Source organism: Aethalodelphis obliquidens, unplaced genomic scaffold (assembly GCF_003676395.1).
Source record: "Aethalodelphis obliquidens isolate GAN/ISIS:26980383/991018 unplaced genomic scaffold, ASM367639v1 scaffold25, whole genome shotgun sequence".
NCBI classification, from domain to species: Eukaryota; Metazoa; Chordata; class Mammalia; order Artiodactyla; family Delphinidae; genus Aethalodelphis; species Aethalodelphis obliquidens.
In genome coordinates, this window is record NW_020837969.1 from 30510535 (window position 1) to 30529532 (window position 18998).

General features: G+C 36.0%; 2 protein-coding genes across 4 annotated transcripts in view; one reads left to right on the forward strand and one right to left on the reverse strand.

Moving 5' to 3' along the window:
* The window catches only part of LOC113628890 (disintegrin and metalloproteinase domain-containing protein 5-like), a 171080-nt gene that overhangs the window by 137807 nt on the left and 14275 nt on the right, over window positions 1-18998 (forward strand). Inside the window, exons 21-25 of one of the 3 annotated variants that reach the window (XM_027122884.1) lie at window positions 10-64; window positions 5349-5750; window positions 6441-6535; window positions 10075-10124; window positions 13963-14074. In XM_027122884.1, the coding sequence (XP_026978685.1) occupies window positions 10-64; window positions 5349-5462 (169 nt within the window). In that variant the 3' untranslated portion in view covers window positions 5463-5750; window positions 6441-6535; window positions 10075-10124; window positions 13963-14074. Of the gene's footprint in view, window positions 1-9; window positions 65-5348; window positions 5751-6440; window positions 6536-10074; window positions 10125-13962; window positions 14075-18998 lie in introns of those variants that run through there. The other 2 variants (XM_027122888.1, XM_027122886.1) reach the window with 2 other exon arrangements.
* ADAM2 (ADAM metallopeptidase domain 2) overlaps window positions 1-18998 on the reverse strand; it is a 106070-nt gene that overhangs the window by 18470 nt on the left and 68602 nt on the right. The window contains exons 16-20 of the mRNA XM_027122889.1: window positions 18028-18211; window positions 13976-14053; window positions 13627-13759; window positions 9087-9246; window positions 7842-7905 (exon numbers count right to left, since the gene is read on the reverse strand). Of these exons, the coding sequence (XP_026978690.1) occupies window positions 7872-7905; window positions 9087-9246; window positions 13627-13759; window positions 13976-14053; window positions 18028-18211 (589 nt within the window). The 3' untranslated portion in view covers window positions 7842-7871. The remainder of the gene's footprint in view (window positions 1-7841; window positions 7906-9086; window positions 9247-13626; window positions 13760-13975; window positions 14054-18027; window positions 18212-18998) is intronic.

Consider the following 18998-nt stretch of genomic DNA (forward strand, 5'->3'; position numbering starts at 1 on the left):
TATTTTCAGTTCCAACTTCCAACCTATCTACTCTAACTTGAATCCAGAAAAGGCTCTGAATCAGGTAAAAGCAGCCAAAGACCCTCACCCCATAAAGCCCTGAGGGCCTGCCAGTTGTGCCTCATGACCCCAGGGTAGAGAGCATCCCTTTTCCTTTCTGCTCTTTAGGTTGACCTGAATCTCCTCCCCACCCCCGGAAGTCTTAACCTTCCTCCTTCCTTGCAGAGCTTCTAAACTTCAGCTAGCCTGTGACTTGTCCCAGTGGCATTTACTCAGCTAGGAGTTGAATCCAGTGTTTCTCTTGTTACTGCTTCTCCTCTTTGAAAGCTGTGTACCCACTTTAGTGTATTCAGATTCCTTTTTTTTTAATTATTAATTTTTACTGGAGTATGGTTGCTTTACAATGTTGTGTTAGCCTCCACCGCACAACAAAATGAATCAGCCATACACATACAGATATCCCCTCCCTTTTGGACTTCCCTCCCATTTAGATTACCACAGTGCATTAGGTAGAATTCCCTGTACTATACAGTATGTTCCCATCAGTTGTCTATTTTATACATAGTATCAATGTATGTGTGTCAGTCCCAGTCTCCCAATTCCTCCCACCCCACCCCTTTCCCCCTCTATTCCTTACTATAGATTCATTATTGATTATTTGTGTCAGCAGTTTTCAGATGGCTTAGATTCCCGCTAAGCAAGGCCTACCTATGTCATGGATTTTACTTTAGTATTTTTATAGTATGTACCAAAGAATATTTTAATTTTCATTGAATTTTCCTCTTTGATCCACGGATTAATTAGAAAAGTATTACATCAAATATTTGGGGATTTTTATATATTTATAATATATTTGTCTTAAATTAACTTTCGTTAGAGAACATAATCTGAAATATTTCAGTCATGAGAAATTGGTTAAGAGTTATTTTATACCTAAGCATGTGATATATATCATTAAAACTTTTATACATATTTAAAATGTGTATTTTGCAGAGGTTGGGTATACTGTTCTCTATATGAGGTAGGTCATGTGTTTTCATCATATTTTTCAAATCCCTCACATATTTGTTGATTTTTCTAATTTTTTTCTGATAATAATTTCCTTTTGTGTACTGAAGTTATACTAAGATTTATAAAATATTATAATTTTTGTGACTTTTAATTTTATGTGTCACCTCAACTGGGCTAAGGGATGCCCAGATAGCTGATTAAAACATTATTTCTGAACGTTTCTGTGAGGGAGTCTCTGGAAGAGGTTAGCATCTGAGTCAGAAGACTGAGTAAAGACCACTCTCAAAGATGCTGGTGGGCAGCATCTAATCCATTGAGCTCCTGAATAGAATAAAAGGACAGAGGAAGAGTGAATTTGCTCTGTGCTTGATTTGAGACTTCTATTTTCTCCTGCTTTCAGACATTGGCACTCCTGCTTTTCAGACTGGGACTTATACTGTCACTACCCCCATTCCCATTCTAGACTTTCAGACTTGGGCGGAATTCATCATCAGCTTTCCTGGTTCTCCAGTTTGTAGATGGCAGATCATGGGATTTCTTGGCCTCCATAACCACATGAGCCAATTTCTATAATCTCATGTCTCTCTCTCTCTCTCTCTCTCTCTCCCCCCCACCCCCACTCTCTCTCTCTCTATATATATATATATAATCTCCTGTTCTGTTTCTCTGGAGAACCCTGACTGATACAGATTTGGGGACTTAAAGGATGAGTTTTCTGAATTGGTTTTGGGATTCCTGGAACTGGCTTTGTAATCTGATTAAGTTTTAAGATGCTGTTGACTCAGGAACTTCCCTGGTGGTCCAGTGGTTAAGACTTTGTCTTCCAATGAAGGGGTGTGCATTCAGTCCCTGGTCAGGGAGCTAAGATCCCACATGCCTCGTGGCCAAAAATCCAAAACAGAAGCAATATTGTAAGAAATTCAATAAAGACTAAAAGAAAAAAGTTGCTGTTTACAGAGATATGCAAAATATCTGCTTTGGATACTTCTAATCAACCACTTATAGGAAGAAAGGAGCCACGTGACTCTATATGATATTTTTGAACATTTTTGGAAAATGAAGGAATATAATGACATTGGTTGATTTCTCCTAATGTTGCTGGACAACATAGGGAAAGGAAAAGATAAGTTCAGAGACCTGAATTCCCAGGTCAAGTGTTGCGTAAATGACCTAAAGGCTTCCAGGTGTGCCCTGAAGAAAGGACTTATCTCCTATAGCCCCAGGGCTGAAATTGCTGAAAATTAAATGGAGAACTTCCTCCTGGCTGATTTATAATGCAAGTTGACCTCCTGGCCTCACAGGGTGTCTGTTGTCAAAGTGAGGGCATTCATTGGGAAAGAATGAGACCCTATAAGGTGGGATGGAGATGTGTTGGAATATGCTGTTGAAGCCAGGGACACTGAGCCCCTAAATCCTGATGAGTCCTCATTGTGGAAGAGGCCTCCCAGCCTCAGCAAAAGTATTCTCCCCAACTCCAGTGGAATTGACCTTCTCACCCACAGTGCTGTCTCCACCCACAGTGGTTTCAGCCTTTCCACCTCAATTTGAGGGAATTAACCTTGAGGAAATGGTCTTGGACTCAAGACACTGCTGATTCTCCTCAGGACTGACCCCCACCATCCATCTTTGCTTCTAGACCTATAACTAGACACAGTCTAAGCAGATTCCTGAAGGTGAGGTGAACTACACTCCAAAAGAACTAATTGAGTTCTCTGATTTATATAAGCAGACATCGAGAGAAGCTCTGTGGGAAGGGATATTAAGGGTGTGGGATAACAGTGGAAGGAAAATAAACTTGCATCAAGCCAAATGTATTGACATAGGCTCACTAAGAAGAGATTCTGCATTTAATGCTGCAGCTTAGGAGTTAAAAGTGCTCTAACAGTTCGGTTGGTTGGCCAAAACATAGACCAAAAATAGCCATGATGAGCAAATTGTAAATGTCCAACCTCCTCTGATTTAATTTAGAGAAAGAGATTCAGAGGTTACTGTCACCATCAAGGACTTGAAAGATGTACAGGTGGTGGTTCCCACCACATACTCATTCAACTCTCCTATTTAGCCTGCAAAGAAGACAGATGGATTTTGGAGAATAAGCATGGATTACATTAAGCTTAACCAGGGGCTGACTCCAGTTGCATCTGCCATACCAGTTGTGGTTTCATTGCTTGAGCAGATTAGCACGTCCTCTGGTCCCTGGTATGCAGCAATTTTTGTCAGCAGGCAAAGTCAGCAATACACCTTCACTGTCCTACCTACCGGGGTCTATCAACTCTCTAGCCCTATGTCATAATATAGATCTTCATCACCTTTCCCTTTCACGAGATATCATACTGGTCCATTACATTGATAACATGATGCTGATTGGACCTAGTGAGTGAGAAGTAGCAACTACTCTAGACTTATCATTAAGACATTTGCTGTCAGAAGGTGGGAAATAAATCTGACTAAAATTTTGGGGCCATCTATCTCGATTTCTAGTGAAATTTCTAGGAGATCAGTGGTGTGGGGCTTGTTGAGATACTCTTTTCTAAGGTGAAAGGTAAATTTTTGATTCTGGACAGTCCTATAGCCAAGAAAGAGGTGCAATGCCTAATGGGCTTCTTTGAATTTTGGAGACAGCATATTCCGTATTTGAGTGTGTTTCTTCAACCCATTTGCCAAGTGACCCATAAAGCTGCTAGTTTTGTATGGGGCCCAGAGCAGGAGAAGGCTCTGCAGCAGGTCCAGGCTGCAGTGCAAGCTGCTCTTCCACTTGGGCCACATAAGCCAGCAGATCCAATGGTACTTGAAGTGGGAAGTGGCGGATAGGGGTGCTGTTTGGAGCCTTCGGCAGGCCCCATTGTGTATCGTGGTGCAGGCCATTAGGACTATAGAGAAAGGCCCTGACATAATCTAAAGAGAACTATTTTCCTTTTCGAAAACAACTTTTGGTCAGCTACTGGCAGAGCCTTAGTAGAGACTGAACACTTGACCATAAGCCACCAAATTATACTGCGGCCTCAGCTGTTGAGCATAAACTATGTTTTCTGACCACCAAGTCATAAAATCGGGCTGCACAGAAACATTCCATCATCAAATGGAAATGGTAACTGTGATCAGGCCCAAGCAGGCCCTGAGGCACAGGTAAGTTACAAGAAGAAGTGGAATAAATGCCTATAGTCCCAACTACCACCACAGTGCCTTCTCTCAGCTTGCATTTATGGGCTCATAAGGAGTTCCCTATAATCAGTTGACAGATGATTCTGCCTGGTGTGCAGGCATCACTTGGAAGTGGAGAGCAGTAGCACTACAGCCCCTCTCTTGGACATCCTTGAAGGATAGTGGTGAAAGGAAATCCTATTAAAAGCGCAGAACTTCAGGCAGTGTACCTGGTTGTGCAATTTGCTTGGGAGGAGAAATAGCCAGACGTGTGATTATATACCAATTCTGGGCTGTAGCCAGTGGTTTGGCTGGGTGATCAGGGACTTGGAAGGAACATAATGGAAAACTGATGACAAAATTATTTGGGGAGGAAGTATGTGGCTAGACCTCTCTGAATGGGCAAGAAACATGAAGACGTTTGTGTCCCATGTGAATGTTCACTAAGGGTGATCTCAACAGAGGACAATTTTAATAATCAGGTGGAAACGACCCATTTTGTGGATACTAGTCAGCCTATTTCCTAGCCATGCCTTTATCGTCAAATGGGCTAGTGAATAAAGTGATCGTGGTGGCAGGATGGGCTTAGCAACCTGGCAGCACCACTGCTGAATGCCTAATCTTCCAGCAGCAGAGGCCAACACAGAGCCCAGGATACAGCACCATTCTCAGGATGGTCAGCCACCTACCTGGTGGTGGGCTGATTACCATCAAGGAAGGGACAGTATTTTTTCCTGAACTCTGGGTTCAGGTTTACCTTCCCTATATGTAATGCTTCTGCCAAAACTGCCATCCATTGATTGACAGAATGACTTACCCACTGTCACAGTATTCTATGCAGCATTGCTTCTGATCAAGGAACTAAATTCACAGCAAAAGAATTGCAGCAGTGGCCCTGGGCTCATGGAATTCACTCGTTCCCCACCATCCTGAAGCTGCTGGCCTGATAGAATGGTGGCATGGCCTTTTGAGCACTCTATTACAGTGCTGGCTAGGTGGCAGTGTTTTTCAGGGCTGGGGCAAGGTTCTCCAGAAGACTGTCCAATATATGATGCTGTTTCTCCAGTAACCAGGATTCATGGGTCCAGGAATTGAAGGGTGGAAAGAGGAGTGGCACCACTCACTATTACCCCAAGTGACCCACTAGCAAAAGTTTTGCTTCCTGTTTCCCAACTTTAAGTTCTGTTGGCCTAGAGGTCTTAGTCCCAGAGGGAAGAATGCTTTCGCCAGGAAACACAACAGTGATATCTTTAATTGGAATTAAGACTGCTGCATGGCTACTTCGGTTCCTCATACCTCTGAATCAATAGGAAAACAAGGGAGGTAAGGTATTGGCTGTGGTTAGTGATCTTGACTACCAAAGGGAACTGGACTACTCAACAACAGAGGTAAGGAAGAGTATGTATGAAATACAGGCAATCCTGTGGAATGTCTCCTCATATTACCATGCTCTGTAATTAAGGTCAATGAAGAACTACAACTCCATCCAGAAAGGATTACTAATGGTGCAGACCTTTCAGAAATGAAGGTTTGGGTCAGCAAAGCAGCTCAGGTGCTTGATGAAGTCAAAGGGAATGCAGAGTGGAGAATAGAAGAAGGTAGTTATAAATACCAGCTACAACCATGTGACTAGTTACAGAAATGCAGACTGTATTTTCACAATTATATTCTCCTTATTTTGTTATGAATACATTTGTCTGTAACATATTGAGCAAATATCTTTGCTTTCTTTCCTCTCATTCCTTTATCATGTATCGACTTTGTATAAATATTTTAAATTTTACATCGTAGTATTTAAGTTATAAAATATCAGGAGGAGAGTAAACATCACGCAGGGGCTTTATCTCCTCTTCTGGAAAGGAATTAGGGCACCTTTGGTTGTATGCAGGACAGTTATATCACTTTAGGCAGAGTTATGACCTTTATTTGGAGATTAAGTATGGCTTAAGGAGATGCATATGGGTGCGAAGTTGACAAGGGGGAGACTTGTCATGGTTAATTTCATGTGTCAACTTAGGGATGTCCAAATGTCTGATAAAACATGATTTCTGGGTGTGTCTGTGTGTCTTGGGAAGAGATTAGTATTTGAATCATTAGACTGAGTGAAGGAGAGACTACCCTTACCAATTGGAGTGGGCATCATTCAATCTTTTGAGGGCTTGAGCAGAACAAAAATGTAGAGGAAGGTCAATTTGCTTTCTCCTATCCTGGGACACCCACTGGCACTCCTGGTCCTCAGGGTTTTGGACTCAGATTGGGACTTACATCATTGGCCCTGCATTTCTCAGGCCTTCAGACTCACACTGAATGACGCTACCAGTCGTTTCCCGGCTCTCCAGCTTGCAGATGGCAGATCTTGGGACTTCTTTGCCTCCAGAACCATGTGAGCCAACTCCTTTAATAAATTTCCTCATCCCTCCCACCCCCCATCTATCTATATAACTCCTATTGCTTCTGTTTCTCTGGAGAACCCTGACTCACACATTTATATTATTGTAGCTTCTTCTTAGATTTACCTTTTGCACTATGATATGTTCTTCTTTATATCTACTAATGCTTTTTGTGTTAAAGTCTACCAAGCTTTCTTTAGTTTAAAGTTCCATGGTATATCTGTCTTTTACTTTGAACCTTTATATAACTGAAATTGTCTTTTTTTTTTTTTGTGGTATGTGGGCCTCTCACTGTTGTGGCCTCTCCCGTTGCGGAGCACAGGCTCCGGACACGCAGGCTCAGCGGCCATGGCTCACGGGCCCAGCCGCTCCGCGGCATGTGGGATCTTCCCGGACCGGGGCACGAACCCGTGTCCCCTGCATCGGCAGGCGGACTCTCAACCACTGCACCACCAGGGAAGCCCTGAAATTGTCTTTTATAAGCAGCGTATAGTTGAAATTTTTTTCCAAATCTTTTTTTTTTAATTTTTATTGTTGTCTTTTGATTGGTTATGGACCATGAGACTATAACACAACCACACACCATTGCGGCTTAAAATATAACAGTGGCCTTTAATCATGGTATTGCATGTATTATACACTTTCCTTACCTCATGCCTACTCATTAACAGAGTTAATGCTTACTAACAGAATTAATATGAGGTAACTTTAAAAATAAGAAATATGTAATACAAAAACTCATAAACATGCATTCCTTGCAAATAAATTATTTGTGGTATTATGTTATATATGAAAACTTTTATCTTTTCTTGACAGATGAAAGACATAATGCACAGGTTTTGAATCCCAGGTAATTAGGCAAGGCATGTACGTTTTCTTTTCCATTTTTCCTGTCCATCAGAGATAATTACTCTGGTAGAATAAATAAAGGGGGAAAAGTCACCTGTATGATCAATCAAGTTAAAAATGATGATTAATTCAACAAATGGCATGAGGGTACACTTATTTTGAAGTAGAGTTCTATCATGTATCAATAATTTATTTGTAACCAACATTTTGAATACACAAATGCTAAAGAATTAAGCATTATTAGAAAAAAAGAGAAAAGATAGCACTCTAAGACATATTTTAGGTGACAGATTTACCATGTCTATGATATAGCCTCAATTTGATTTTTATTATATGCAGCTATATTACCATCTTCACTTAATATACATTTATATTATTTCTATCTATCTAATACATTGAATTTTCTGTTTGTCTGTTTCTTCCTCTCATCCTAAAATAGTTGATACTTACTGTGATACCATGGATTCTTTGTTTTCCAGGCTAGTCTTTGGTCTCACTCTCACTTTCCACTTGCCTGTGTATTTAAAAATAAAAATAATCATTTAAAATTGTATTTTCCTCAAAGATGGTTCTACAAAACTCTGTACCATTTATCAGTATTGAAATAGTTTTGAATCCCTATCTGAGATCTGGGAGCAGTCACTACTTAAGAATATCTTACCACCGAGAGCACCTCTTAACTGGTAAGAAAGACTAATATGGGAAAAAGCAAAGTAATATAAGTTTATCTGGAAATGAACTCAGATCATATTTATATCCATGACATTATTAGCTAAATAGTTTTACACTTTTTTTTACCATTCATATTCTGCCCAGTTTTTCCACAATAAAGTCATCTAATATAAGAAAATTCCTTTAATATGTTTATATATTATCTGAATTATGTGACTATTTTATGTGTTACATATTACTTCAGCAATTTTACATAAACTTTTCAAAATATTTCTGTGAAATATATTCTCTTTTAATTAGTATTATCTTATCAACTTCAAATACTTCAATAAAATTCTTTAAATATTTGAATAAAATTCATTTCATTTTAATTAAGATGGAGGTCATAGATGTAAAACTCAAAGGCAGAAATTATTTTATAGCGATTTCCATGAAAGGAAATAAACCAATTTTAATATTTATTTTATTCTTGAAGCATATTTTCAGATATTTATAAGGTTATTTAATTTAAAAAAGTTTTTTCTGTAGATTAGCCATGGCTATATCTAGATTTTTCAGTTTTACTATTATATATTAATTTCTAACCTTTTCCAACTCTGCCTGCCTCTCAATTTATTTAAGTGCCTTAAAGCTTAACTACTCTCCTAAATTTCCATGCTATGTTTTAATAAAATAGTGTATGCAAAATTCTTTGAAATATATAAATATTAAAAAGTAAAGTAATAATATTTAATACATATTTAATAATTAAGATCAAATAGTAAAAGGAGGTAGATAAACACTAACTAGAAATCATTTCTACTTAAATTTACCCTTAACACAGTCCAAGTTATTTTAAGATTAAAGAAATTTATTATTCATTATATTGATCATTAATATATTACATATTAAATTTCCATATAAAGATAAATATATAATCGGAATTATTACTAGTTATATCACCATAATGTTATTTATTGATAAGTTACTATGTAGGCCAACTAATTACAAAAGTAATGAATCTTAAATATGAAATTAATATACTCATCGCTTGTATAGTCCTCAGTTCTCCAATTTTCATTTTGGAAATAAACTTTTACCAGTGTAGCAATCAGTACACAGAGAATAATGAAAAAAGGAATGAGTAAGAAAAATGGCCATCTCGTAGGTGTGGAATAGTAAACATTCTCAATATAGTGCCTGTCTAGGAGAGAAAACACCAGTGATTTGAAAGCAATTACCAGGAATATAGCAAAACCATTTCTGCATTTTAATATGACTATTAGAATAAAATGTTTAAACATTTAATAATTTTATAATTAACATATTTTATATGAAGTGGATAAGTTGACATCATAAGTGCTCAAAGTTAGACTCTTCTCTTACATAATAGTCCTATATTCCTTGCTTGTTTATTAAGAACCTTCTATTCCATGTAGTCTCTTTTCAGATCTGTCTCATAATACAGACGAAAGAGATTATAGTGTGATCCCAGGAAGAACTGAATTTTCCCTCAATACTCAATTTTTTTTTGTAAGAAATATTGCATATGTAATAGCATTTCAATGAAGTCCAAATTCTTTTCTTTTATTGCATTGGTATTTATTTTCATGTTTCATCTAAGAAATTAATTGCTTAGCTCAAGGTCATGTAGACATTTCCTGTGTTTCTTTCAAGAATAGTTTTAGCTTTACATTTAGATTTATCGTCTATCACACATGAATTGTGAAGTAAGTTGTAATTTTGAGATTCATTTGGCCTTATGTGGATATCCAGTTGTTAGAATACAATGTTTTGAACTCACTTTCCTTTCCCGTTGAACTATCTTTGTACTTTTCTTGATTACTGTAACTATATACTAAATCTATATTATTCTAAATTTAATATAAGGCAAATAGACTAAGTTGTCCTTCTTTGTTGTACTTTTTCAGAGCTCTTTCGCTATTCTAAGCACTTCTGTGTGTATTTTAGAATCAAATTGTTGACACCTAAAATGTTGCATGCTTTTATGATTGGTTATTTTTATCTATAGATTTAATTTGGTGAGAATTGACATCTTGGCAATAATAAACTTTCCAATAGGTGAGCATGGCATATTTACTTCTATGTTTAGCATCTATCTGCATTTTTGTTTTAGTTTCAGTCTTGCACATCTTTTGTTAAACTTATTCCTAATATTTTATATTTTGATAGTATTGTAGATGGTACTGATTTTAAGTTGGTTTTCATTTACTGCTGCTAGTATATAGCAATACTATCCACTTTTAAACATTTCCTTTGACCTTTCGAAAGGTTTTTATTACTTCTAGAAGTATTTTTGTAGAGTCCTTAGGATTTTTGATGTAATTAATCATATCATGTTCAGTCTAATTTCATCCTTTCTAATCTTCATGCTCCTGATTTTTTGTTCTTTACTTATTGCACTGGCTATGACTTAGGGTAAAATATTGACATGGTGAGAGCAGACTTCATTGCCTTGCTCTCAAATTTTGGAAAAAACAATGTATTTTATCATAAGATATATTGGCTAAAATTTTTTTGTTGATGCTTTTTATCATATTGATGAAGTTTGCTTCTGTTGGTAGTTTGTTGCCTTTAAAAAATTCATAAATACGTGTTGAATTTTGTCAAATGACTTTTATGCATCAAAAGAGAAAATGATATACACTTAAAAAATTCTTAATTTGGTGAATTGCACTGATTGACTTTCAAATGAATGCTTACATTTATGTTTATGAAGTATATTGTTCTGTAATTTTTTCTTTGTTAACTTTCTTTCTGGATTTGGCATCAGGGATATGTTTTCCTCATACAGCGAGGTGACAGGAGTCACTTCACTGCTACTTTTTAAAATGGTATTTCTTCCTTGCAAAAACTTGCCAGAATTAACCTGTGAAACCAAATACATCTGTATTTCTTGTTGCTGTTATTTTTGTTGGTGGTGATTTTCAAAAATCACAAATGCACACATCATGAAGTTTGGGCTTCTGATTTCTTGGTTATACCCTATGATTTATAATTCCTTTTCCATAAGGAGTAGCCCTTATAACACTTTTTACATTAGAGTAGCTTTATCAGTCTACTTTTACCCATAATTGATTAGGACTTGAAGAACATATGTATTATCTTGACCGTTTTCAGTCTGACTGAGGTAATTCCTTAAAAATGTATGGATTTCTTGTGTATTAAATAAAAAATACACCCCATTAAATGAAACCACACCCACAAATCTTTTTAACATAAATCTGTCTATATTGGACTCTGGTGAGGCTGCTATAAAATAACCTATTTAACATTCATAGTAGCCTTACTGTTTAAGAGTTTTTAAGAGGCAGTCCAGTACAATACTTAGAAGGCTTTTTGTATATTGATAGATGAAGGTGTCTAAGAGGCATCACTTTAAGTTTTCCTGAGGTCTTAACAGAGGGGTTTACATACGCTTGACAATTTTTATCTGAGATCAAATTTTATTGCTCAGTATCTCAAATTTAGCTGTTAGCCATTTCTCACTTTAAGAATGTTTTGCTGGAAGAATTCAGGAATAAAAATTAATTTTATTTTCAAACCAAATAAATTCTAGCTCTTTTCAAGTAAAATAGACATTTTACTTGAAAACTGAACTGTTCCTTTATTAATAATTACTATCATCTTATATTTTATCATAGGTAACTTAAGTCACCCAACTTGGAAATCTTGCTGACCAGAACCATGAATTCTACTTTCCACATTACCACAGGCAGCAAGGATGCCACACAATTCACTACTTCATAATAAATGTCCTCATTTCTCCAACTTCTAATAACATGTTTTTAAGCTGTCTTTGAATTGCTCACCAACAGTCTTCTTGAGACAATGTCAACATATATCAGTAGTCATCAACAGTTTCCTGTTCTACCTTCCATGCACCACCCAATTCCAAAGCTAATGGCACATGTTTTAGATTCTTGTTATATAAATATAAATGCACCATCTGGTACCAAATCGTGTGTGTGTGTGTGTGTGCAGGGAGAGAGAGAGAGAGAGAGATTGTGCAAGAAAGTATCCCTAAATTTGGTAACTTAATCTTTTAATTTTGTGTGTCATGAATTTGGGGAGGGCTTAGTTGCATGGTTGTATTTTTATTTTTATGTCTCAATGTAGTCAAATTTCATATACAGCAGATAATTTTCAACAGAATGAGTGTTCCAATAATGAGAGTTCGAAGCATTAGTATTCTAAAAAACCCAATCAGAATCTGCAGCAAAACCATGGAAGTCTCAGAATCTCACTTCTGTATATTTTACTGCTCAATCACGTCACTAAAACCAACCTGGATTCTAGGAAACAGTCTTCTTCTCACTGGGGAAACAGCATGCATGTGCATGGATAGAAGCACTTAATTGCTGTTAATTTGAAGATAAGCTGACCGTTCCCACTAACATAGAAATAGCTTGGTGATACATAAGTATGTTATAATGTTTTTTACTTAATCTATTACTGCATGGTCTTAAATACTATATTTCAAATGCTGGAATGAATGTGGAAATGTTACGAACTAAGTCTGGCTCAAAATCTGCTTGCTTTGATTTTCTGTAAATATAGGGGTTTTTTTTTGTTTTTTGTTTTTGTTTTTTTTTGCGGTATGCGGGCCTCTCACTGTTGTGGCTTCTCCTGTTGCAGAGCACAGGCTCCAGACACGCAGGTTCAGCGGCCATGGCTCACGGGCCCAGCCGCTCTGCAGCATGTGGGATCTTCCCGGACCAGGGCACGAACCCGTGTCCCCTGCATCGGCAGGTGGACTCTCAACCACTGTGCCACCAGGGAAGCCCTAAACATAGGTTTTTATATAAAAGAAATCTAGTCCTAAGCAACACTGGATCTGCCAGCTTGCTCTAAAATACATCTCTACTTTGAACCAAAATGTGTCGAAAATTATATTTCCTAAGCTCCTTAACCTTTGGTCTTCTAGTTAGATTTGGCTAATGGGATTCACTGGATAAAATTTGGAGGGCAAGAAGACAGAAATTGCCATGGTATTTAACCCTCTCTGTCTCCAGCATCTGCAATTGTGTCCCTGTATCCTCTACACCTTCACCTCATGCTGGAGAGTACCTCCAACCTGTGTTCTAGACCCTAGTATATAGCCCTGACCACAGTTACATGTCATGTGAGATGGCTTAGATTCTGGTTCTAGTAATAACATCTCCATTTATTGTGCCTTTAGCCCTAAGAAGTGGTAGTGGATTCCTGTGTTGCTAATCTCTGGTTGCCTCACTGTTCTCTGATTGGCTTTTATCTCTGCCGTTATGTGTTACCCCATGCCTTGTATTGAATTCCTTCTGTATGAAAGGCTAAAGTGATTTCTATTTTCGTGCCTGGGCCTTCACTGACATACCTTATTTATAACATATATTTAATATGTTATAACACGTTAGTCTCTGGAAGGAAAACATAAATTAAATAGCCATATATGGTGTATTGTTTTATGTCCAAACATAATCTAAATATAAATTGGTAGACAAAATACTTATTTTATTAAATTTAATACATTAAAATGTTATTTTAATTATAATTTCAATTGAAATCAGTATCAATCAATACTTACCAGGTAGGCCTGGTACTGAGGGTGGAAAGTTGCCACTGTCAATACTCCCACCTTCCCATGACTCTAGTGAAGCTAGGCAATTTGGAGGTAAATATGTAGGGTTACAGTGACAGTGCCTTTTATTATTACATAGCTGAAACAGGAGAAATATCATAAATAGCTAAAATTATTTGTGTTCACTTAAAATTTTGAAATAATAGCTAGGTCAGATAAGGCTGCTTTTCTTACATGGTTTATGAATATGACTCTGTGTGTGTGTGTGTGTGTGTGTGTGTGTTTAGCTGTGCACTTGCTTTCCAAATATCAGCCTCAATGATTTCTATTCTTGTCTTATAGTGCTGATACTTACACCTTGATTGTGGCATTTTTCTGGAGTACAGTCGTAATTCAAGAATGAAGAATCTACACATTTCTTGTTTTTGCAAACCTAAAAAGGAGATATCCCAAAGTAAGTTAACTGTACCAACATCTGTATTTGGCATCTAATTAAAAGGATTCCTTATTATACTGACATAAGAGGTATTCATTTAATAATAAATATTAATATACTAACAATAAGTGATTAATTCATAGTGCTATTATGTTTTCAGCACTAGATGAGACTGATTATCTGAAAATAAATAAAACAATAAAAACATCTTCCCTGCTTATACTGGGATAGGAAGTACAGACATGAAATAAGTAACAGTAAAGGTAAATGTGTAATAAATACTATAATAAAATAGTTTTATGAAATAATAAAAACACAGAATTTATCTAATATATGAGGACAGTGAAACTTTTTTATTGAACTCTGATGTTGAACATGACTTAATCAAGCATAGAAATGAAAGACAAAGTACTTATAGAAAAAGAATAAGTATTCAGAATGACCCTACATCATATCTATTATGAAACTGTTAAGAAATATTTAGGGAAGTTCAGTTGTTACACAAAGAACAGCCATTCAAACATTAATTAACTAAATATTTGAGTCTTACGATGTGCCTGGCCCTGAGAACACAGCAGTGAACAACAACAACAAAACTCATGTTGCTCATATTGCAGTAAAAGATATAGAAACACACACACAACAAAAAATCTATACATGATGTGACAGAGGTTATTATGGAGGGTTTGTCTGTGTCTTATAGTCTTAATCAGAAAATTGGTCTATAACCTATAAGCAATTGGCGGTGTTTAGAGATTTAATTGGAAGATGGAAAGCTGATAAAAGGAGGTTTTGAAAAAGAGAATGTAAAAGGCAAGAGAAAATATAGAAAGACAAACTAGAATAACATTACAGTAGTCCAGAAAAATGACAACCATAGAGTGAAATTGAGTGGTAGTAGTGTTGATGAAAAACAGTGGTTGTGTTTGAGACAGAGTTAAATAGTTTGATCCACCTAAGTTTAGTGATAGATTGTATATAAAGGATGAAAAGAGAGATGGAGCAATGACACCAAGGTCTCTGGTATGTCTAACTTTCTTGGTTGTGGTACAAGTAATGGAATAAGAAAGCTAAGCATAAAGCTCAAAAGTTTAGAAATATTATTTTTTGAGACCTCTTTTTACTTGTAATATCAAATAATACTATGCACTTGAGATAAAATAAAAATTATTTTTAGGCACAGAAAATGTGAAACAATGTGATTCCACAAAAGTAACCAAAACCTGAAGCCAGCATTCCTCCCATGGTCATCAATGGCTAAGGATGTAGTATTTAAGTGATTATATGCACCGTACACCAGTGACAGAATTAAAAGCAGGTTTTACCAAATCCTGAAAAAATAATCTGGAGGGCAACATCAGCAAAATGGTGCACTAGGAAGTCCCAAGTCTTGTTCTCCTTTAGAGATCCTAGAAGAAGAAGATGAAGAAGGAGGAGGAGGGGAAGGAGGGGGGTAGGGGGAGAAGGACTGGCTAAAGCAACCCATAGGAGCTCTGGAAGCCGTCAGAGGTCTACTGCAGCTAAGCAAATGCCCAAACAAACAAACAAAAAGCCACAATCAAAATGTTAGAAAGTTTTGTAGTATTTTGCTCAAACCTTGTCCCACTACTTTTTGGGCATGCCATAGTCTTGGTCTGGAGGAGACAGCAGCTGAGTTTCCAATTCCCTCCCTTGAACTGAATGGAGTAGAGGACACCTTATTTTCAATATTGTAACCTGTCTGGGAACTGCCTGAAGACTGGTCTCTGTTCCACCTAATTCAGATCTCAGATGGACACTGCCCAGGAAAACTGCAGGGAAACTAAGACTTGTAGACATTTGGAGCAGAGAGAATGGGTGGAAACATACAATAGACCATCTAAGGCTCCAAGGCAACCCTGGCATGAGACTATTTGGAAAAACAAGACATTAAAAAACATACATGTATGTGGGGAATAAGAAAAGCCACAAAAAGACCCAGGAAAGATGCATATTCACAGAGATCTCAGAGACCACAAGCTTTCTCCTCAGGCTACTCCCAAGGCTCAGAGCACACCCAAGAAATTAGAAAAGGACTACACTGGCACGGAGCCAGACTGCAAACAGTGGGAGAAATGGCTGTTTTTCAAAAGTCCAGTTTTTAACCAAAAAATCACATGCTATAAAAAGAAACAGGAGAAAAAGGAGGAAAGAATATGCAATGGAGATAAAACAGTATCACCAACAAGTAGTGCTGGGAAAACTGGACAGCCACATGTAAAACAATAAGATTAGAACAATCCCTCACAACATTTACAAAAATAAACTCAAAATGGTTTAAAGACCTAAATGTAAGGCCTGTAACCATAAGACTCTTAGAAGAGAACATAGGTGGGATACATTTTGACATAAATTGTAGCAATATTTTCTTGGATCAGTCTCCTAAGACAAAAGAAGTAAAATCAAAACTAAACAAATGGGATCTAATTAAACTTAAAAGCTTTTGCACAGCAAAGGAAACTATCAACAAAACAAAAAGAAACCTATGGAATCGGAGAAAATATTTGCTAATTATGCAACTAACAAGATGTTAATATCCAAAATATATAGACAGCTCATTCAATACAATATCAAAACAAAAACAAAACAGTTAAACAATGGGCAGTAGACTGAATAGACATATTTCCATAGAAGATATAAAGATGGCCCACGGGCTCATGAAAAGATGTTCAACATCGCTAATTATTAGAGAGATGCAAATCGAAAACACAATGAGGTATCACCTCACACCTCTTTGAATGGCTCTCATCAAAAAGTCTACAAATAACAAATATTGGGGAGAATGTGGAGAAAAGGGAACCCTTGTACACTTTTGCTGGCAATGCAAATTGGTACAACCACTATGGAAAACACTATGGATGTTCCTTAAAAAAGTAAAAATAGAATTACCATACAACCCAGCAATCCCACTCCTGGGTATACATCTGGAAAAAAGAAAGACACTAATTCAAAAAGATACATGTTCCCCAATGTTCACAGCAGCACTATTTACAATAGCCAAGGCTCAGAAGCAACTCAAGTGCCCATCAACAGACTATTGCATTTAAAAATGTGGTTTTTAAATATATATATATGTATATATATATATATTTATAAATTTATATAATGGAATATTACTCAGCCATAAAAAAGAATGAAATACTGTTATTTGCAGTAATGTGGGTGGGCTTAAAGAAAATTATGCTTAGTGAAATAAGTCAAAGAGAAAGTCAAATACTATATGATATCACTTATATGTGGCAACTTAAAAAGAATGCAAAGGAATATATATATGCAAAACTGAAACAGATATAGAAAACAAACCTATGGTTGCCAAAGGGGAGATCAAAGTGGGGAGGGACAAATTAGGGGTATGGGATTAACAGATGCAAAGTGGTATATATAAAATAGATAGGCAACAAAGATATACTGTATAGCACAGGGAATTATACCCATTATCTTGTAATAACCTATAATGGAATATAATCTGCAAAAATACTGAATCACTATGCTGTACACCTGAAACTAACACAATATTGTAAATCAATTATACTTCAAATAATAAAAAGAGTTGATGGAAGGTTCATGAAAATGGAGAGTACTTATATCTCAGATTTATATGCCTTTGATTGATTTTTCCTTTACTCTGTGAATCCTTTATTATTTTCATCACTAAAATGGGCATATGTTACTTTAACTGCTATTTTAAGTAAGTATATCAAAATATAATTCATGACATTAAAAATACTCCCTGTGTAACATGAGATAATTAATAAAACAGTTAATACATATGACTTCCATGAAAAAAGTACTAAATAGCCAATGAAATATTCATAGTGATAATATCTCATTTTCAAAACTTTCTACTTTCTTATTTTTTGAAATTAAATGTGCACTTAAGTTATGAGAAAAATATCAAATATGCATTTAAAATTTGAAATTAGGAAATTAGTTGGTAATAAAAGACTACATACCTTATTTAGACCACAAACAGTTCCATCTTTTACCCACATGTTTCCACTGTCTTTATCATCATATGCATATTCCAGTCCAACGCAGATGTTTCCATCTATGTTGCTATACAAAACAGTGGCATTTGGAATATTAATTATAATTCCTTTGTCATATGTACACAGTAATTTTCCACATCGCACATCCCTATAATTTACCGACAAATAAAAATCATTAGTTTTCAATACAGAGAAATATTAGAATATCATTTCTAAAGCAAACAGATTTAAATAAAGCATTAAGGGCTGCTAAAAGATGTATGCAATTAATTGTGCAACACCAAAAAATATGAGAGCCTTTCCTGCATTGTTAATAGTAACAACATCTTAGTAATTTTGAACTACTTTCTATTTAGCCTTATCACTTTTTTGGTAACAATTCTTTATTCCTTTTTTGATTCTTAAACATGATTCCAAGCTTATTCTATTCTAAAAAATTAGTAAAATTTAAAAAATTACTGGTATGATTGGATTTCCTTTTGTGTTTTTCAAACATAATATGTACTCTCCACATCATGGGTCCCAAACTGACAAGACACTGAGGCATACACTCAAGAAGCAGTACATGCAATAAATATTAACGCTGAACCACTGAGATACATCACAACGATAGTGCATAAATCACAGACAAAATCATGAAAGTAACCAGAAAATAAAAAAGCATTAACAACAAAAGAACAGTAATACAACTTAAGACTGACTTTCCAAGAGAAATAATGGAGATCAGATTATTGAATGACAGACTCAAAGGTGAGACAAAATATCTAGTGTCTTCGCATTCTGTAGGTAGAGAAAATATCTTTCAAAAGGAAATATGGCATTTTCAGACAATAATTAATAAAATTTATCAATAGACACCCCAGACTAAAGAAAATGTAAACTGAGTTCTTCCCATGGAAGGAAATTTATCTTAGATGTAACTTGTAGAAGTACAA